Source organism: Echinops telfairi, unplaced genomic scaffold (genome assembly GCF_000313985.2).
Source record: "Echinops telfairi isolate 266 unplaced genomic scaffold, ASM31398v2 ScPeMD7_23;HRSCAF=83, whole genome shotgun sequence".
NCBI lineage: Eukaryota > Metazoa > Chordata > Mammalia > Afrosoricida > Tenrecidae > Echinops > Echinops telfairi.
In genome coordinates this window covers 75724585-75747187 of record NW_022103920.1, presented here as the reverse complement: position 1 = coordinate 75747187, position 22603 = coordinate 75724585, and the positions used below count along the sequence as shown (strand labels likewise).

At 38.3% G+C, this 22603-nt stretch overlaps 1 protein-coding gene across 1 annotated transcript in view; it reads right to left on the bottom strand.

Moving 5' to 3' along the window:
• HDAC9 (histone deacetylase 9) overlaps window positions 1–22603 on the bottom strand; it is a 1007885-nt gene that overhangs the window by 324071 nt on the left and 661211 nt on the right. Inside the window, exon 12 of the mRNA XM_045288655.1 lies at window positions 8380–8527. Coding sequence (XP_045144590.1) covers window positions 8380–8527 — 148 coding nt within the window. The remainder of the gene's footprint in view (window positions 1–8379; window positions 8528–22603) is intronic.

Sequence of the window (22603 nt, the reverse complement as noted above, 5' to 3'; positions counted from 1 at the left end):
ATTTCTTTCCATCGGCCCATCCCACTTAAATGAAACTGGAATCATTAGGTTTTTAAAAGAAAATGATGGTTTCCTTCCCTGGAAAAGACAATAATAAGCAGTTTCAAAATATTTAAAGTTAAGCATTACTGTTAAGTTTTATTAGTATATTTATTTTCCAAATTAATAGGGATGTTTGTTCTTAATTATTTTATCTAAAGAGATAAAACAAATTAATTGGCATTGAAAACACTTAAAGGCATAACGCATAGTAACAGAGAACAGAAATGCGGCCTAACAAATTTATGAAAATGTCTCAGTGTGTGTGTATTGGTATACGCATCTCATGACTCATGAATCATGGTGGCTCATCTGTAGACAACTGGACATCCCCCACAGAAGGGTTATAAGGAAGGGATGATTCAACCAAGGTGCAGTATAGCACGGGTGGGATTCACGACAGATAACCCCCTCAAGAATAGTAGTGGGAATAGTGATATCATGAGGGAGAAGGGAAAGAAAGGGGGAACCCATCACAAGGTTGGATATATAGCCCCCCACCCTGCCCCGAGGGGGACAAATAACAGAAATGTGAGTGAAGGGAGACAATGGACAGTGTAAGATACAAAATAATAATAACAATATATAATTGATCAAGGATTCACCTGGGTGGGAGAGCGGGGGAGAGGGGAAAAAAGAGAAGCTTACACCAAGACCTCAAGTAGAAAATGTTTTGGAAATGATGATGGCAACACGTGTACAAATATGTTTGATAAAATTGATGTATGGAATGTTGTAAGAGCCCCAATAAAATTAATTTTTTAATTATGAAGGCTTTATATTTTCATTTTTTCTTACATTGCATAATGTGTTTATACAGTAGTACAACCAGGAATTTAAAGATGGAAGATAAAAAAATTTAAAAACAGAGATTTTTCAATGTGTGACCTTTAATGAAATAATTCATTTAAGTGAATATTATCAATGAGTCATATCAGGTTTTAAGTGGGAGGATCAGATTATCATGCAATGAACCCACAGATCAATTTTATCACAATTAAAAGTAGGACTACGCAATGATATAACGTAAGGTGAAATTCTATCAGAGTAGCGTCAAAATGGAATGCAAGTCGAATGAAGTCTTCAAAGCTAATTTTCAGGAGATAAAAAGGCTAGAGGAACAAGCTATAGAGTACTACCAGGAAGGAGACTACTCAGGATGGACAGATTCCATAGAAAGAGACACAGTTCTTCCAGCAAGTCAGTGGTACATGGGTGGGGCTAAGGAGACGAAAGAAGGAGAAACCCCTCTGATGTATAGAGACCAGGAGATGGCACAGCAATCCCATTATACAGAGCTTATTTGGAGTTTAGTTAGGGAAAAGTGCTTATAAAATGAACATCTAGAAGTATATGAGCCAACAAACAAAATCATAAATATATCAGAATGGTGGATATATGTATGCTTGATATTTTATTATAAAAATTAAATTGTATTATTAAATAGAAAATATAGTGACTATTGTTTTAATTTTAATCTATGATATTAAAAAAATTTAGAAGAAAAAGCACAGAAAGGTATAGATTACAAATGCAGAATCTACATCCTCTTTAAATTTTATTCAAAATTTCAAAAGAATGAGATTTGGCCTTTAAGAATTATTGCATAGATAGCTCATAAAGAGAAATTAATTTTTTCTGTTTTTCTTTTTTTTTTAGTATTGAGACAGAATTCTAACATGTTTGGGATATAATGATGGAGTCAAAATTTGGTTGAGAAAGCATTTTCATGTTATCAAATTGTGTTATTATTCTAAGTAAATGAAATATTATTTTTGTCATTTTCAGTGAGGATGAGATAAGTTAATTCTGGAGGAGTATTTCAGAAGAAAATTAAAGCTCAGATATTTGACTAAAATAATGTTAAGGTTGATTATTTTACCCAAAGGAAATTCAGGTCTCTGTTCTGACAAAGTTAGTAACGAAAGTTACTTGGTAGGTTTTAAAACACCAGCACACAATTTTATTTTAGTTATCAGAGGCTAAAATTATATATGCATAATACCTTTACAATTTTAAATATGTTAGTAATAACTATTCTTTGCCATAGGAAATATTGATTACATAGCATTAACTGATACAGCAAGTATAATATATAATAGTATATCTTACCTATGGTTATTACAGATTAATTTAGTAAGTGTGATGAAGCCCATAGGAAATGTAAGTAATGCTAAAAATAAATTAAAGATAGATTTTAATTGTGGCTTCTTCTGAGAGATAGAATAATGGTTGGTTCTTTTTTATAGTTTTCTAGATTTACCAAATCATCTTTGGTGCACAATGATCTATATTGTACTAAGTCAAAATAGACATGTTCCTACAGATTTTCACTGAAGTTACCAATGGTTTTGTATAATTTTTTGTAATCCATGGGTATTTAATCTTATTTCATCCACATTCTCATTTATTTATCGATTCATTTGCTCAGAGTACAAAGATTTTAAGCACCCTCCAACCGCTGGTCAAATAGCTAAGTTTTGGGGTAAAGAAAAAAGAAAAATATAGACTCTTTCCTCAAGCGCAGTTCATTATTAAACAAATAATTGTATTTTGGGGAGCAAATAATTCAGTATGTTGTAAAGGACCCAAGCAGAGAGATTTGATTTGAATTTAGTCAAACAAAGGAGGCTTCTTGAAGGAAAGAACAAGTAAACTGCAACTTGAAGGGTTCCTTCGAGTCATCCTTGATTTGGTAAAACATGTCCTATCCATCAAACAGAGGGACAAAAGGACAGAATTACTCTTCTCAGACTGAAATACTGAAATGCATTTCACTTGCCGTCACAATATGCCACTCAGTGAACACCAGGTTTTAAACATTCATTTGAAGAAATCATTTATTAAATACGTTTTACATAAATCTTGTTTTGACCTGAGTATCACAAGTCTAATTTCTATTAGACTGACCAAAACGATCATGTAAACAGATAAACTGAGCAGAGTAGCATAGTGTTGGGAAAATGAAGACCGAAACTTGCATTGGGTGGTGGGGAAGATTAAAGTCAATCAGACATATTGCTGGTAAAACAACTTTGCTGCAATGAACACCATTTGCTATAAGCTGCCACACACTCATCTCCTGTGAGCGGTGGGCAAGTTCCATCTCTCGAGTAGAAGCAACAAGAAGAGCAGAGAAAATAAACACACTATCCAACCTTTGGTCATCAAAACTTCATATAAACACCACGTCTGAATTTGAAAACAGCTTGCAAAATGCATGTGAGGGGCTACCCAAAAATAAAACCGAAGAAAAGTTCCACTGGGTGGAGCTTTCATAGAGCACATTTCCCCAACTCTAGTCAAGCATTGAGCAACTTACTCTGAGTTAGTGCACCCAGTGGCATCACCTGGGAAGGTTCTCTCTGGTCACAGTGAATTTTTAGTAAAAGCAGTTTCTCTCGAACCTCATTTTTTTGTGTGTGATGGGATGGCCGATTTAAAAGAACAGTGTGTGGCTGTGAAATGTTTCCTATTCAGGGAAAATGCCTCAGAAACTGTTGTGGTGTTGACTACAGCTTACAAGGACAGCACTGTGGGAAAAACTCAAGTGTACAAGTGGTTTTCTCATTTCAACAAAGGTAAACTGTCAATTGATGGCAAACCTTGTTCGGGTGTCCATCAATTTCCCATATGGACGAAAATACTGAATTTTAATGCATTTGAAGTTTGTTCTGCCAAGTCAGACACTTAATCAAGCTTTCTATTTAGAGGTTCTGTAAATACTGCAGAGCAGAGTTGAACAAAAAAGACCTGATTTGTGGCAGATGGGGGACTGGTTTTGCCACCACGGCAATGCACCTGCTCACACAGCCATCTCAGTGAGCCGTTATTCTGCAAAAAACAGCATGACTACTCTCTTGCCCCACACAGCTTACTCACCTGACCTCATTTGTGCAACTTCTTTTTGTTTCCATGAATGCAGAAGAACATGAAAGGACAGAAATTTGATGATGTAGAAGAGGTAAAGAAAAAAAACGAGGGAGGTGCTGTCAGCGATCCAAAGAGAAGTATTTGAAAAATGTTTCCAAGTATGGATCACATATTTGACAAATGTATTAAGTGTAATGGAAAGGACATTGAAGGTGATAAGGATGTTTTGGGGAAAAAAAATATATATAGCTTAAAAAAAATCCATTGTGTGGTCATCAGGTGGTGACTACATCTCAGTCTCTGTGTCTGGGTCCCTTTAAGTCCTCACAGGAAAAGGAATGACGACATCTTTCAAGTGATTCAAATCAGACAAGGTTTGCCCTCTTGGAACACTTCTGATAATTTGCAAAAAAAAAGAGGTGGTGGGTGTGCTGCTGCTCTAGTTAGCTGCTCAGGATTCTCCAGGACCATGAACCTTTGCATAAGATGCCTTCAAAATTATGTGAGCTTAGAATTCAATCACTTTTTAGATGAGCCAAAAAGTATAACTCTTGCAGAATGGATTGCACAAATTGCCCGTCTTTAGAACATCATCTTTTGGGGCCCCTAATTTTCAGCAGACAAAATACAGAATATGTGATAATTATGACTTTCATTTAGGAAAACCGCAAAATAGTGCCAGAGAAACATACTTATTTGATTTTTCTAAATCTTATTTTCAATAATATTAAAGCATCAAAATGAAGTAGTTCAATTTCACTCTTCATATATATTTATATATATAAACATGATAAAAACAAAAGTCTGAAAATGCATTGAGATCATTGGAAACACTAAAGTGAAGTTTGAAATCATGTGGACAACAGCAAGGAACGCTATGGGGCTGGAGTTCGGAAAGAAGCCAGAGCTATGTGTGAGAGCTTTGGTGGCAGCGTGGTTATTCACTGGGCTGCTAACCTAGAGGTCAGAAGTTGAAAACCACCATGTGTCTTCATGAGGAGGGGTGGGGGATGAGGCTTTTCTACTCCCATAACGTTGCGGTTTCAGGAAGCCACAGGGACATTCTACCCTGTTCTATGGGGTCACAATGAGTTACAATGGACTCAATGGCAGTGAGGGTTTTGTCCACATGTGGAAGAGCAGAGTGAAGACAGAGCATTAAATTCACTTTGGATTCAGAATAGCACTAAATGAAAATTTGCTACTATATAATTTTTAATCCCAAAGTCAGTAGACTTGTGGTTAAAAGACATTTACAAAGAACCTATTTTGCAAGCTATAAAATAATAATTGTTAACAAATTTTATCTGAATTAGTTTTTAGGAGGTAACACATTTATATTGAAATAAACAAGTTTTCCTCTATTCAAGCATATAACTCTGAAATCACCAGGATCTAATAAATAAATATAATAGAAATAAATAATAAAATAAAATGAATAATTATAAATCAAAAATAAATATTTTTACTTATAATAAACAATTATAAAGTGACATGTACTTTCAGTAAATACAAATTTAAATGAAATTTCTAAGAGTTTAATATATAATTAACATTTCTTCATTCCATTAATATTTATTGAATGTCTATTAGGTACAAAACCCTGTACTTAAAAAATTAAACTTATGTAACCATATATGTTAAAATATTTGTCCTCACCAAATCATATACATATATCCAATTTTACTTACCTGTTTATATCTGAAATATACACTCTGATACATAAATACAATAATGATGACATTATGACAAATAAAGCAAAATTTTTAGAAATGATTCAAGTTTGCAGTTAGGGTGATTAGTTATGTTTATATTATTAGCTATGCAATTCTGCAAAACCAGTCATTTTGGTAACGCAGTTTTCTCTGAGTTTTAGGGTTTCTCCATTATTTAGCAATTTTGTTTCATTAATATCTAAACAAAACAATGCATGAAAAGTAAAGAAAGTCAAGCATATTACAGAAGGGCCACAGGGGAGGGGGACTCTTATCAGTAGGATTACAACAGCGTTGTTGTTAGCTACCTTCCGGTAACTTTTGACTCATAGTGACCCCATGTGACATAGTGGAGATGCTCCACAGGGTTTTGTAGAACTGCCTATTAAGTCTGCTAAGCCAGCAGTTCTCAACCTGTGGGTCACAACCCTTTTGGGGGGGGCTGAACGACCCTTTCACAGGGGTCGCCTGATTTATAACACTAGCAAAATTACAGTGATGAAGTTGCAATGAAAATAATGTTATGGTTGGGGGGTCACCACAATATGAGGAGCTGTACGAAAGGGCCGCAGTACAAGGAAGGTTGAGAATGAAGCTAGTATCTTTCTGGGAGCAGAGAGCTATGTAGTCCTTCCATAGAATGTGCCTGGTGGGTTCAATCTGCCAGACGTTGAGTTAACAGCTGGAGGATGAGCTATCACACTGCCAGGGCTCCTGATGACAATAATACAAAACCCAAGGCCATCGAGCCCATTCAGACTCATAGTGAACTGCTGTAGAATTTCTGAGACTGTAGATCTTGACAGAAGCATGTCGACAGCCTCATCATTCTCCCAAGGGGCTGCTGGTGGATTTGAACAGGCAAACTTTCACTTAGCAACCCAAGGCTTAATTCTCAGTGACATCAGGGCTCCTTTACAACAATTAATCGCAGCAAACATGGGAACAGGAGCATCAACAAACATTTTTAAAGGAAGCTTTTAAACACTTGTTCTATATGGCTTGGGCTGCTAACTACAAGTTCAGCGGTTTGAAACCGCCAGCCACTGCACAGGAGAGAGAGTTAGCGTCTACTCCTGTAGAAACCCACAGTGTTCCACCCTGCCCCCATAGGGTCACGATGAGTTGGAAACAACTGAATGGCAATGAGGTTTTTAAAAATTATTATTTAAAGAAATTCTTTGGAGTTAAAGGGACCAGCGTTATTACAGAGTGACTGTCACTCGGTGTTCTCTGAAAGATTAGGACTAAAGACATTTTCAGGGAAAATAATTAAAATGTAAGTAACTTTCAGAGATGCTGCTTTTATCATCAACAAAATGTATGTCTGAACCATAGCACGTATTTGGTGCACCTCTCTGAAAACACAGGTGTGAAACCCAGCATGCCCGATCCAGCAGCTTCCCTGACACTGACGGGCAGCCCTGAGTCATTGGGGCTGTGGGGACAGGCTCCCTGTGATATAAGGAGCTGATAGATCAGAAGAAATAGCCAATGTGGTGACAGAAATATGGGTATAGGGTATACACAGCCTGTATGACATGTTACTTTGTGAAAGCATATTATTAAAAGAAGATACTATGCATACTTATTAAAGATGCACATTAAAGCTAAATAGCTTGGTCATTTCATTCACTGATTGTAAAAAAGAAAAATAAAATCAAGACTTAGAAAAGTGATTTTAGGGGAAATGGTGTTTTAACTTTTCCAAGCACGAAGTCACAGAAGTCACAAAAACAAGCTCTGAATCCTAAAAATAGATGTAAAAATTAAATCAGATAACCTGGGAAATCTTTGGGAGGAAAGGTACATTGGGATTCTCTCTTTGTTGCACCCAAAGTTTGAAGCCCTTTAGGAATACAGGATTTTCATTTGACCAGCCACAAATTGAGAGCAGGGGACAATAAGGAGGTGTAGCCCATCCTAAGGAGTATTTATCCACACATATATTTACAAGGATCCCTGGCGGCTTAGTGGGTTATGTGTGGGGTTGCTAACTGGAAGGTCAGTGCTTTGAACCCCTGCCTGGTCTGGCTGGAAACCTTATAAAGGGTCTGTATGAGTCAATACATTTATTTGGGGTTCTACATTTACAGCCCCGTTCCTTTGCTAAGGGCATGGGACCACCCCGCCTTTTTTTTTCTTTCAGTATTCAGATTTGACCTTCCTCTGGTGTTGGGATGATTGGGTTGTTTTCCTCTGTGAGCAAGTTATGAGAGACTGGGAATGCTGTAGGCAAAGGAAGGTGGGCAGAAGCCCACCCATGTGTACCATACAAAGAGGATATGAAACCAATGACAATATCCTCAAACCTGGTTTGCCTTAGTGCTGTGTAAGGGGATTCAGAGAAAGACCATCAAACACAGCAACACATAGGTGGAAACACTCAATGTGAAGCTCTGCTTCATACAATGTCCTAGCGCACCAGAAGGAAAAAGAAGGAGTACACTGCTCAAACCAGTCCAGGGATTTCGCCTTTTTGTTGCTCTTTCCAAAAAGGGTTCATACACCTGTTGATGCATTTTCCAGGCCCTTGAATGATAACAATTTATGAGGCTATTAATACCAAACTCAAGATTTATCAGATGTGTCATTTGTCTTTTGGCCAATATAACCTCATAAAAAGTGGGTTGCACGGGGTTAAAACAGAGCGTTCTGTTACTGGAGTTATTCAGAGCATTTAAATCGGCTAATCCTACGAGAACAGTGCATTTAGCCTGCCTATTAGGGAGAAGTCCTCAGGGATTCCTACCAGTTGCAGAACCAGGCAAAATGGAGGCGGCAGGGGAGGAGTGGGTCCTGGAGACAAGGCGGTGTTTGTCTAATCCATCCATGCCCACCACAGCCAGCGGAGCTTGGCGCACGGAGAGCGCATGTGCGTGCGGGGGCTCCAGGAGGGGCTGTGGCCAAGAAAACAGCACAGTAGAAAGAAACGTGAGACAAGGGTTGAGGGAGACATTGAGAGAGACATGTCAACAAATTAAGTTCATCAGGTCAGGGACATAATAAACGGTGTGAAGGGAAAAGGAGGAAAAAAAATAGAGAAGGGAGAGAAAAAACAAGACCTCGTCAATAAATCCATTCAACAGATGTTTTCACACTGAAGGCCTGTCTGTCTGTCTGGCTACGGAGGAGGTGACGGCAGGAGGCCTGTCAGTTTGAACGGATTGAAAGAAACAGACCTTTCACCTCCCGAGTCACGTGGACCCACGAAGACTCTTTTCCCATCTTGTTCCCAACGCTTTGAATAGAGCCTCAGAGTGGTGGCAACGCCAAGCAGAACAATTACTTTGTGTTTAAAATGGCAACTGAGGAGCGATGCTGAAAGTTTGACCGTGAGTTTCTTTCAGTAACATTGTTCATGAAATGTATGAAGGCTCTAAAACTTACCAATTACATGCGCACATGTTGAGGCCTTTCGGTCTTCATAGGGTGGTAGAGAATAATGATTGTGTGTGTGTGTGTGTGCTGGGGTGGTAGAGGGGTAGTCTGGATATTATTAAAAATTTATTTTTCATCGAGTGTTAAATATATTATCAGTGATTCAACAATGTTATCATTTTTCACCCTTCTCAGCTTGTAAGAAAACAAAGACGCAGAGTCTGAAAGCTTCTGAAGATGGGTATATTTCCCCATCTCTTAAGACACACCATTACTAAAACGCAGAACGACAGCCCGTCTAGCCCTCAATGCTGCTCAGTGAATATCTCCTCCTCCTGCAACAGCAAGGGATTTATAGCCCCCCCCCTTTACTTTTTTATGCCCTTTCCCCATTCCGCGTTGTGAACATGGAAAATAGTTGAACAGTGGTAGGAATGCATGATCTTTGTACTTCATGCATATGGAAACTGACACTCCAAAAGGTTAAATGTATCCTGAAATACAAATCAAATTCCTAGAATTTTTAAGATGTGCATTCTGTCTGCTTTGATCTACCCAGAGAGCCTTTACTCTTTCGAAGCTTGGCTAAAAAACCATCTCTCTTTAGGAAATTCACCTTCTTTTTAATCTCCCTGTTTCGGTGCTACTCTAGCAATCAACATATTCCATTAAAATCTCATATCCATTTTGAATCCGTAGCAAAAGACCTGTACAAATTACAAGCAAAATTCACTCAGCAAAGAGAAAACAACACGGATATTCAGTGTACAGGATGACCATGGGCTTCTATGCAACTGAGTTTTCTCTGTGAATATCAGTTATACTCTATATGAATAGAGGTTATGATTGGGAATATGTGTTGTTAAAGATAATAATAAATATTTCTCAAAGTAGAAGAAAAGTAAGGAGAAAATTAAAACTAGCTTTCAAAGGAATTGTAATTAATGTGCATGTCATTACTTCCGGTTTGCTCTGAAATACAATTAAGCCACCAATCAATCAGAACACCATTTGTCACACAGTCAGACTTCGGGCATTGGCTTTGGTGATTAGGATGGCATAGGTCAAAGATCTAGGTATAGTTATAGTAGTTTTCACAGTTTACACAAGGGACTAATTCTCCTGTTGGACATTTCCCATGTTCAATGCCCTGAGGATACAGGAAGATTGACTCCCTCCCTCCTCTAGCAGAACTGAACACAGGGGGGTTCAAACACAAAATGACTCCTGTGGAGGTTTCCTGTGCAGAAAAGATGGTTTTTCTCAGATGGTTAAAAAAATGCTCACGTAAATATATTTCTCATATTGATAACATTCCACTCTTCTCTCTTCCCATCTTTTCTGGAACTCTCTTCTAAGCTAATGCAAAAGCCATCGACTTGATGGCCCTCCTGCCAGTATGGACCAGGCTATTGTTTTCCAGACTCTTGGTGACTGTTTAAGGAACCTCACCCCCCAAACCAAACCCACAGCCATCAAGCAAATTCTGACTCATAGAACCATAAAGGACAGAGTAGAACTGCCCCTGTGAGCTGTAGAGGCTATAAATCTTTATGGGACCAGAACGCCTCATACCCCTACCCCACCAAACCACACACACTTCCCCCCTGCAGAGCAGCTGTTGATTTCAAACTGCTGACCTGGTGGTTAGCATTCCAAAATGTAACTCACTATATTACCAGGGAATCCTTAAATAGCTATGAGCCCTTAGTACGTCTACTTTAGTGGGCTCCTTTCTCCACTAAAAATAAATATCCATACTTATCTAGCTAGCTAGCTCTAGGTATATCAAAAAACAATACAAACAAACAAAACTCTGCCATGTCGTCTATATTGACTCATAACAACCCTATGTGGGGAGAGTCCAACTGTCTTTGTGAGTTTCCAAGACTAAATTTCTACAAGAGCAGAAAATCCCATTTTTCACCCGTGGTTTGAACTGCTGACCTTGCAGTTAGCAACCCAAGGCATGAAGTTTTGCAGGCCCTTAGAATTGCTTCAAGCTCAGGGCCCTGTGTCTACTGTGTCTACCAGAGACAGTATCTGGGCCATTACTGATTCCTTCAATATGTATTGCCTGTGTCATCTCTTTCAGATACCCGTGGAAGCTCCACATGTGGCACTCATCCACATCTTCGAAGGTCCACCCCAGTTTCTACATAAAGCCCTTTTGGTATTTCCATGAAAAGTGCTTTCCCTTCTGTTCCACTCTGATAATGCTTTGTTTTCTCTGCCATGGTTTTTTATATACTAGAGATATTGCTTGCAATCATTGTCTATTGAATTTACGCTCTGCACTGGACACTTTGCTAGTGTGTTGAATCTTTTCTATGCATTTTCTCTTGTGTGGAAATGGATACTAAAATATTGATAAGTCCAGTTATGTGTTGCATAATATCTGGGCAAAGTTCAACTATGTATATGTCAGTGGTCCCAACACCTAGAAAGCCAATTGTATTAAAATTTTGAGGCTAAATATAATGGTTTATAATAACAAATGGCACTAGTTTGCCACGTATACCAAGCACTATTATTCTAATAATTACAAGATTATTATGCTAACAATGCTTTACTATATCTTCATAAATTTTTTTATATAGAAATGTACACTCTATACTACGGCAAACATTTGCTTAACTCACATTCATTAGGAACCATACCTAACTGTTCAGATTTACACACAAATTCCACTTAAAGGCAGATTTAAGAACAGAATTAATTTATAATCTGGGTTATGCCTGTATATAATATGGATTTTGCACAATATTCAAATCATATACGATCCTATTTCACAGAATTAAATGACACTATATGAAAATTACAACTATAGTGAGATTTGCATTGGAAAATTGCATTATGTTATGAAAAACTACAAAGAAAATTCTGATGTAGGTAGTATGGGAATTCTCCCCTTAGAAATTGACATTTAATTTAAGATGTAAAGGCAAATGAAGATTGAGGGAAAGCTATATTAACACTGTGTGTGAATGTGTGTGGGTGTGCATTGTGTGTGTGTGAAATTATCCTTCCTTGCATATTTTTGGAACCAGCCTAGGTTTAACTCATCTGTTTACTTCTCTCATTTTATATTTTTTCTTATGCTTTGTGGAATATAACTAATTATTTTCACACTGATCCTAAGGATATCAATATACCAATCTCAACGCTAGTTTTTAGAATACCATCAATATATTTTAGATGACTGCTTTTACTAAATGTTTTAATCTCTTAATGAATAGCTCAATTCTGCAAGAGTCCCACACAATTCATACCATCTTATTATTTTTATGAGTGCATATGTATTGCTTTGAGTTTCTCAGAACCTGTGAGATAATGAATTTACAGAAGCACTTGTTGATGAAGATCAAGATTGCTACCTTCAGAATGAATTGCAACTTAATGTAAAGAAAACCAAAATCTTCACAACTGGACCAATGGAGATCATGATACCTAGAGAAGAGATTGAAGTAGTCATAAATTACCTCTTTCTTGACTCCATAATCCACTTGTATGGATGCAATAGTCAGGAAATCAAACAACAAATTGCATTGTGTGAATCTGCCGAACAGAACTTCTCCAGAGTGTTGAAGAATAGGGTGACACTTTGAAGACTGGTGTGAGCCTGACTCAAATCATGCCTTTTCAACTGCCTCATATGCATGTGCGAATTGGATAATGAATCGGGCCAACCAAAAGAGAAGTGATGCATCTGAATGATGGTGTTGGGGAAGAATAGTGAGAGAACTGTGGGATGTCAGAAAAACAAATCCGTCTTGGAAGAAGTACAGTCAGAATCCTCTTAGAAGCAAGAATGCTTCTAAGTACAGTCAGAATGCTCCTCAAAGTAAGTTTTTGGAATAACTTATCGGGAGAGCTCAGTCCCTGAGAAGAACATCTTGCTTAGTAAAGAAGGCCCGTGACAAAGAGGACAGCCCTAGCTGTGGCTTGACACAGTGATTGCAACAATGGGCTTCGACATAATAGCAATTGTGATGCTGATGGCCTCCACCTCCCCACGCCCTGCTGGGCTGGGCAGGGCAGTGGTGTGTTCTGTTGTGCCTCGGTCACTGTGAGTCTGAACCCACTCACCAGCTTCGAACAAGAAGCACGACACGCGAGTGATCTTCAGAATTTCACCCTAAGGCTAGGTAAAACAAATAAGCCACCATGACAAGAGAATCAAGGAGGGACTGAAGGAAAATAAAAAGCAAACAAAGCAACTATCAAAGGACATTATATGTAACATTCACTATGAAAGGAAATTAGTATTAGAGCAGAGAGACAATGATAGAAGAACCTCGGTGATAAGTGGATTATTTTTCTTCGGTGTTTTCATATGGCTTCCAAGTTTTCTTCATATCAGCTACATTAAAACCTTAATTAAGAAAAATGGTAAATGCTCTTTAAAATAAATAGCTGACCCTTTCATGGGCCTCATTAAGACAGATTAATAATCACTAAGCTTAGGGCAGTTACCGGCCAATTTTTTTTAGACTGTCCACAAAATTGGACTGTAGAGGAGATACAAATATTTTAAACACTGTCTGGGTAAGCAAACGCATTTTCTAAAAGAACTGCTATACTATGTGCTTTCAATAGAGAGGGCAAATAGTGACTATTCAGGAGTAAACCACATAGCATTACGTGTATCAGCCATCACAGGAGTCCTGGCAATGCAGGGGGGTAAGTGATGGGCTGTCAATTGCAATGTTAGTGATTCAAATCCACTAGCTCTTTCTTGGGGGGAAGATGAGGCTGTCTGTGCCCATAAAGATTTACAGTCTGGGGCACTCTGAGGAGCAATTCTACTCTGCCCAATAGTGTTCCCAAAGTCAGGATCAACTCCCTGGGCAATGGGGTTATTAGTCATCACATTATCACATAATGTTAAGCCATTTTTATTTTACATAGTATCTTTCCTCATCAATAAATGCCACACTTGCCGAGAAGTTGAAAACTGAGATTGGCTTTCTACTTCCATAAAGAGCTACAGTCTCAGAAACTCACTCGACAGTTTGACCTTGCTAGAAGGTCACTATGAGTCGGAATTGACTCAATGGCAGTGGGCTTGGTTTCAGAGTGGTAACTAGAAGAGAGCTCAGCATTTCAGCAGACATTGGTTTCCATTAGCACCCCCCTTGTTAGCTGCTAGTCTAACAGCAGAGTAAGCCCATGTTCATAGGAGAAATGCATCATGGAGTTTTCTGTCATTTCCAGGTCTTTCTTTCTGGAACACATGACCAGGCCTTTCTCTTGTGGGACCCCTTGAATGGGTTTGAACTGTTAATCTTTCCCACAGCAACCGAGCATTTCATCTTGCTCTCAGGGTTCCTTATTAGCATATTTAATGAGATGTAAGTTTGCTATGGTTCTTTTTCATACTTCTATATATGAAAATCCATGCTCCTCTCTAACATAGAAAATTAAAAGGTTGAACAGTTCAGAACTTATTGCTAATAAATATTAGGTACCCAAATTAGTATTTTATTTATTGGACTCCCTTGGAGAATGAGACATGTCCCCTAAATAAGTAATAACCCATCCCCAAATATTTTTATTGAAACATAGATTTACATATACTAAGTCTGTTCTCTTATGCATAAATTAGTCTCTCTTTTCATTGGGTGATTTAATCAGTCAGGTTGATTGGCTATTTTTCAGGAATGTAATGTAGACAATTTTTTTGAGATGACTGAGATATGGAAGACTTTTCTTTGTCTGAGTCGTCTCAGGACACTGTGCCTGCGTATTGTTAGTCTCCTGCCAAGTTATTTTCATCGAAGAGTTCGTGTGCATCTATTGTACAAATTCCTAATGGTGCCTGCTAAGAGTCTAATGCGATTGTGGGCTCTGAGTTCTGGAATGATAGGAATAACCATGTGTTCTTGAAGTGCAGAAAGATTCATCCTCAAGCTGTGTGTATGGAGAGTGTATTGCTCTTGTTTAGAGTAAAATGTGTCTTGGGGGAGGACTTGTTTATTAGGGTTATGTATGAAGGAAGCCACTAGGTTAAGGAGCCTGCAAGGTTCTACTTTTTCAGTCACTCAGTGATTGGGAAGAGGGGGGGCAGTTCAACTTTGTTTTGTTTTACTTTTACTATTTGTTTTTTGCTTTCTTGTTGCTTCTACTCAGGAACCAATTCTCTGGCTCCTTGGTTATCATTGTTGTATGTCGGCTTTCATACATGTAATGTGGTATGTTATACTCAGTATCACCACACAATTTCTGTCAGGATATAACAACAGAAGTGATAAGTTATGGGTTTAATCATTGAACTAATCAATTTTTTTTAGATTTAGTTTAAAAGAAACAAGATCTAAAATGATAGAGATCATACTGAAAAGTAATTAGGAAATATATATGTGCATACATAGCTATTAAAATTATATTTCTAAACCTATTTATTTAAAGAATATGGTTTTCCTTATTTGGTGTTATGAATTGGATTCTAGCTTTTATTTGTATTTGAATTTCTGAATTCTTCTTTTAATGGAGAGTTAGAACTGAAAATATCCCTGGAGATTCTCTTACAAGATGCCAGGGGCTAGCAGGAATTTGCATGTTCTCAAGTCTTTGTATTCTCCGGGGTATATTTAGAAATATTGGTTAATTTCAGAGTTTGTTAAATGAAATATCCATGTTATTAATTTAAGGGTAGCTATTAAATAAATAGAAATAATGTGTATAACTTGCAGTAGGCAAATATAAAATAAAACAGAAAGAAAAACAAGAGAAAATGTTTTGTTTTGTTTTGAGAAAATGTTTTAAATGAGGAAAACTCAACATTGAAGAGCCTGAATAAACATAAATCACAAATTAAAGTTACCAGAAATAAATTCCTGTATGTCATTAAAATCGGTTAATACCAATGTGGCCAATTTACTCGTTAAAGATTGAGATTATCAGGTTAAACTGAATATTAAAGCAGAGATATTTTGTGGTATCCCTAAAATGGGGAAAGAATGGTCATTTGAATAAATTCAGTTGGGAAACTGTCTATAAACATGCAACATATGAAACCTTTTTTACACCATATACAAAAATTATCCCCAAGTGGACCATAGAATTAAACATAAGAACTGTAATTGTAAAACTCTTAGCTGAAAATGAAGATGCAAATTTTAGACATCACTCTATAACACAAGCACACCAAAACACACTAAATGTTGAACCAGACAAATGAAAAGGCGTGCTCCAAAGGATACTACAGGAAGTGAGAGGACAACCCACAGTTTGGGAGAAATATTGAGAAATTAGATCGGAAACTTGTACTAGAATAACGTGGAAATATGAAATGGAGTAACCACTTTGGAAATCCGTTTAGCAGTTAGCTAAAATAAAAATTTTACAAATGTCTCCTTTGCCAGGAGACTAGAAGCATAAGGTATCCAACTACTTACTATTCCCGAACACGATGATGAACGATTCCATAGAGCAGCGGTTCTCAACCTGTGGGTCGCGACCCCTTTGGAGGGCGAACGACCCTTTCACAGGTCCCTAAGACCATCAGAAAACACGTATTTCTGATGGTTTTAGGAACCAAGACACGCTCCTCTATCCGTCTCCAGGCGTGTATCCACATGCAGAGACGCCCACATACGAGCGAGCGCTCGGCGTGAAGACTGGTACCCATGCTCACCAGGCTTCAAGACAAAATGTCATTGATTTCTCATTAGAAATAAATATTTCAAAATCTGTCATTACATGTTGTTTTGTGATTAATCACCATGCTTTCATTATGTTCCGTTTGTAACAATGAAAATACCTCCTGCACATCAAATATTTACAGACGATTCATAACAGTAGCAAAATGACAGTTATGAAGTAGCAACAAAAATAATTTTACGGCTGGGGTCACCACCACATGAGGAGCTGTATGGAAGGGCTGCAGCGTGAGAAAGGTTAAGAACTGCTGTCCTAGAGGCTCCTCAACTGGGGAAAGTGCAGAAGAGAACTTCAAAGGTTCATGGATTCCATGGAGGCTGGAAGGACAAGGGCCACTCCAGTCCCGTTACCATATTTAAACCTTAAATCACACGCAACCTGTTGTCTTCTTAAAACCAAACAACAGTTTCAATGTCTGGATTAGTGAACAAGGTCTGTCTTGAACATCCTGGTCTTTTAGGAACCATCTATATGGCATCAAGATGCTGAGCTAAGCACTTTAAATAATAGTATTGGATTTGTGGTATTGGGTGAGGAACAATGCAGAAAGGGCGGGTGGTCGTGGCTGTGCAACTCAGAGAAGATACTTTCATTTAATTGTACACATAAAAATGGTTGAGTTGTTTGTTTTCTGATGTGTATTCTCAACAACAACAACAAAACAACACTAAGCTTTTTTTTTAAAGTAAACATGTAGTGTTCATCTGATACAACAATTCCACGATTGGGTCTACTCCTAGAAGAAATTAAAATATACATTACGTGAAAATGGTCCACTAATGCACAGGAAAGGACAAGTGCCTGTTGAAGACAAAAGGATGTATAAATACAGCCTCGTACCAGGGCGTCATGGAAAGAAAGGACTTTCTGCTAAGGATCCCGCATGAACGAAACTTGAAAACATGCCGCGTGAAAGAAGCACATTTCAGAACACCAATATTTATATCAACTATCCAGGATAGCCAACATTATAGAGACGCTGGGCAGGGTAGCAATTAACTGCAAGTCAGAGTTTGGGGGAAATGAGAATAAGCATGAAAAACTGAAGAAGAAAATAAGAAAAACAAGCCCATGGCTGCCAGGTTGCTATTCAAGCCCGATGATGGGGAGCCTATGTCTTACATATTAGAACTGACCAGGGGGTTTCTCTGACTTTACAGAAGTTTAGGGAAGCAAATCTCAAGACTTTTCTTTCAAAGTGTTGCTGAGTAGGTTAATTGTAAAATTCAAACTTTGGTACCACCGAGAAACTTAGTTGCTAGTAGACAGAGGGGTTCTTTGGGAGACAACGAAAATTGACTCATGATAGTTGCACAACTCTGTTAATATGCGACAAACAATTCAATTGCATATTCAAATAAGCAACTGGATAGTAATTTAATTATGTCATAATAAATCTGTGAAAAAAGTATTTGCTAATGCTATCATATTAACGCAAAATGAAATATATTTTCAAAATGTTATATATTTCACTTTTCTCTTGATGCTTCCGGTTTATTTCTTTGCATATGTTTTGTAATGGATACAGTCGTTGATACAGTGGCAGTTTGTAAGCATTTTTGTATTTTTTAATAAAATTCTATAATTAACATATCACACATACTGCAGTATTTCACTGCTTGTGATAAAATATTGGCAAGTCAGTCATGCATTGGCTGGTGGAGGAGTCCTTTTTCCTCAAGTAAAATACTGACTGGGCGGCAGGTGTCCTAATGGTATAAGGGTAGATCAACAGAAAACCAAACTCGCTGCCAAGGACTCGATCCCAACCCCTAGTGACGCTACAGGACCGAGTAGAACTGCCCACTACCCTTCTGAGGCTGCACATCATGCTTGGAACAGATGCCTCAGCCTTATGCCTCACTAATGATAGAACTTCTTGATCCTAGTGCGCAATGCTGTGCACAGTCACAGAGAAACTCAATGAACACCTTAGTGCTCACCAGCAACATGAAGGCATTCGCTCCACCCCCTCCCTCCTTCCAGTGCCAAGTGGTCATCCTTAGGTTAGAGGTCAGGTGCAAAACAGATGATATACCCAGATCCTTACTGGATGCTTACAGTGAGGTTTGATCAGGCCCACTCCTGTGTTCTCGGTTTTCCCTCATCTCAAACATGAGTCTTTATCTATCATGATCATAACTGCCAGCAAACCAACACATTCTCAAGAGCCACAAAGGGGAGGTGAAATTTTGTAGGCAGAATAATGCCCTTTTTTCTAAATCATGAGACTCCATAAATGCCACATTCCATGACTCACAAGGCAGGATGGAGTCTGAAAACTACAAAGCTTTTGTGAAAGCTTCGTGGGCAGAGGCTGAGGGCACTGATTTCAAGTGTAATTGATGTTTATGTACATGCACAGTTGAGAGTGTGCTTAGTGCTTAGTTAACCCATAATCAGGGATTGAGGCTTGGCAGTTTATGCTAATGCTGCCATAGACCTTCTGTAGAGCTAAAGCTATTTACCAGCACTCATTGTTCCTCAGTTTAGTAAAGCATTGGTAAAAGTGAACTACCTACACCTTGGGTATTTAAATAGCTTCTGGGGCATGTATAGATATTTGCAAATATAAGGATTAAGGACACCTGATGGGGATGTGAGTTAGGTATTGTGCTCATACCCACAAGATTCATACTTCAAACCCATCAACTGCACCACAGGAGCAAGGTGAGGCTGTTCATAAAGATGTATGGTCTTAGAAACCCTATAAAGGGTCCCTGGAAGTCAGAATTGACTCAATGGCAATGGGTTGTGTTATGGGATTTAAAGATGTTATAAACGCATTCTCCCCCAAAAGATATATTGAAATCCTCAGCACCGAACTTGTGAATGTGGTGATCCTGTTTGGAAGTAGAGTCTCTATAGATGTCTATTATGACGAGTCATACAGGAATCAGGCTATCCCTAATCTTATATAACTGATATCTTCACAGAGGAGACAATGCACAGGGACAGAGAGACAGAGGAAGGGTGATTCTAGAGCTACAGATTAAGGAACACCCACACCTGCCAGAATGAGAGAGAGAGGCATGGGACAGATATTCTCTGAAAGCCTCTAAAGGAATCACTATGCCAACACTCTAACGTTCGACTCTCAGCATCCTGAACTGTGAGACAACACTATTTTGCTGCTAAATCCACTGGGTATCTGATATTGTGTCATGGCAGTCATAGAAAACTAACAGAAGCGAGAAGCAAATGACTAATTTAGTTGCACTATGTGCTTACAAATGTGAGAGGGTGCTGGCTTTAGAGATGCTTAATATCCAGCCACTAAGGAGTGCTCCTGGAAATTGATGTTTTTAAACGAATGGCAATTTTACTCAAGTACAGAATATAAAAGAAACCACATTTGAATTCTGAAATTAAGTCAGTAGTCCATATTGGGTAACTTCTTTCACAATGAAAAACAAAAGGAAAGAAAACAAGTTATATTTGTGTTCCTTTGTTTGTTTTTCAGCTTCTATATTTTCACAATTGCTTGTAGAAAAAAATGTTCAAGAAAGGAGATTTAAATGATTCTAATTACATAACCGCCCAAAGGAAGGTGATATTGTGCAATGGCCGTGCTAGCGTCCTCTGTCTGAGGGAGGCTAACGAAGAGAACACAGCGAGGAATACAGAGCTCTGGTCTAAAAACAGTCGCCAAAGAACAGCGGGGAAAAGAGGCCCCGTATGAATATGATGCATTTCCTGACCATTTCCTCTTTTCCTCCCCTTCGGATGAGTAGAAACCAGCTACAAAACAAACCATACTTTGAATGATAAGGACTACAAATCATTGCTACTTAAGACACCTCACTGAAATGCTTACAATTTGAAAAGATGGTCTCAAGTTAGTGGGACCAGGACTCTTGCAGAATTCAGCATTAATTATCATACCCTCTCCATTCGACCTGACAAACTCAACAATAGGAGAGCAGACCATGAAATTTCACAACCAGCCTTCAGATCGTAATGGTTCTGGCCAAATTATCCAATATTCCGAAGTCTAAAAAACGTGAGACTTCATCTCCATTTCACCTTTCCCATCAGAGTATATGTGCATCAGATCCAAGTTAGCTCATGCCTCTTTTGTCACGAAAGTAGAGACAGTTTTCGATAAATCTCTAACTTGCTTGACTAACACAACAAAAAATATTGCTCAAGTGATATTTTGGCATTTAACTATGGGATCCTCTTAAAACAGAAAATTCTCCTCTTGACATTGATAAGGGTTTAAGGAAGCACAGAATTCAACCCAGAGCATGTTAGACAACATCTTACATATGTACTTGGCTGTGAGTCAGAATTGTAAATTACTGTGTCCTCAACAACCAGACCTTTAACCATAATCTATGGTGTATTTGCCTAGATCAAGGTTATCAGAGACACAAAAATAATGTTGCATTGTTTTAAGAAATGAATTTATTATGAATGTTTTCCTTCAAACTTAAAAATAAAGATAACAGACAAGGCAATTTGCAATTTAAAACTATGCAATAATTCTGTCTGTACCTTTTTGGAGTTTATTTATTAATTCATTTAATTATATTAAGAACCAACTAGAATATAAGCAGGGGCCCTGATTGCCTTTTGAGGTGAGCACTGGTTTGCTAATCAGGAGTTGGCAGTTCAAACCCAGCAGTGCTCCAGAGGAGGCAGATGAGACTCTCTGCTCTTAGAGAGATTGACAGCCTCTGAAATCCTTTGTGAAGTTAGCCCTGAGTTGCGAGCAGCTCATTAGCAGTGAACTTGCTTTAGATAACAGACATTGCTTCAGAAAGTAGAAGATACAATGGTGAACAAAATATCCACAGTCATGGCTTTCAGTAAATCACACTTTTAAAAGCCATCAAGGAAGAGGTGGTATCAGGTTGCTAATTTAAGAACATTCAAGAGAGTTTTCTCTGAGAAAGTTATATTTCAGTTAGCAAAGACGAAGAAGAATGTTTCGTGTAGAGAGAATAGCGTGTGCAAAGTTACTCCGGTGGCTGGGTGTCCGGTAAGTAGCATGGCACAGATGGGCGTGGCTGTCCACAATGTGAGAGGGCTGCTGGTTCACAGTGGGCAGTGTAAGACCTGGTCGAATGTGCATCCTACAGAAAGCTATTGAAGTAGAATCTTAAAAGCAACGGCAAGTGAATGGATAGTTTCGCTCATAGCTTCTTGGAAGTGGGTCTGGCCACTTTTGGGGTGTTGAGCAGAACAAATTTGCCCTTAACATGAACATTCCACCTGACTAATGAACCATGCTTTCAGCAGGGCAGGTAGCTTAATCTTGATGGACCTTGGTGGTAACTTCAGTAACCGTCAAATATGGTGCTTTTCCGTGTCTTGCTCAGAAGTATAGACATGCTTATTTGTCTTATATACCAGGGTAAATAAAAAAATTTTCCAAAGTCATAGGAATGTTTATTGAAAATATTAAAATGTGAAGCTGCTGTTTCTCATCATATCCTCTATGTCTATACATTTACAGCTTTTTCATCTTTCTAAGCCTTCCTCCAAAGAATGGGGCACTTGTCAAGCTATATAGCACCAAGGTAGTCGCTTTGGAATCCTTGGGGACTCGGGCCGTGTCCCTTGTCAATGTTCTTTGAGTTTAGGGAAGAGAAAAGCAACCTGAAGGGAGGGCAAAAGGGCTGAGGAGTGGATGGGGTGTGATTTCCCAAGGAAATGCTCCCAGGGCAGCCTTGCTACTATTGAAGGAGTAGCTATATTGTGATGTGGGAAAAGTTCCTCAGTGCAGTTTCCTGATTTTTCTCAACAACTACATTTTCAATTTCTTAAAACTTCTCTTTAAAAGGGTCACTAGGAATCTGCATAGACTCAATGACAGCAGTTTGGCTCTTTTTTTTTTTTTTTTGCACAGACAGTCCTTAAATATTGCAAGTTGTCATGGGAAGTTTTTCTTCAGTTTTCAGCATGAGCAATGTCAAGTATGG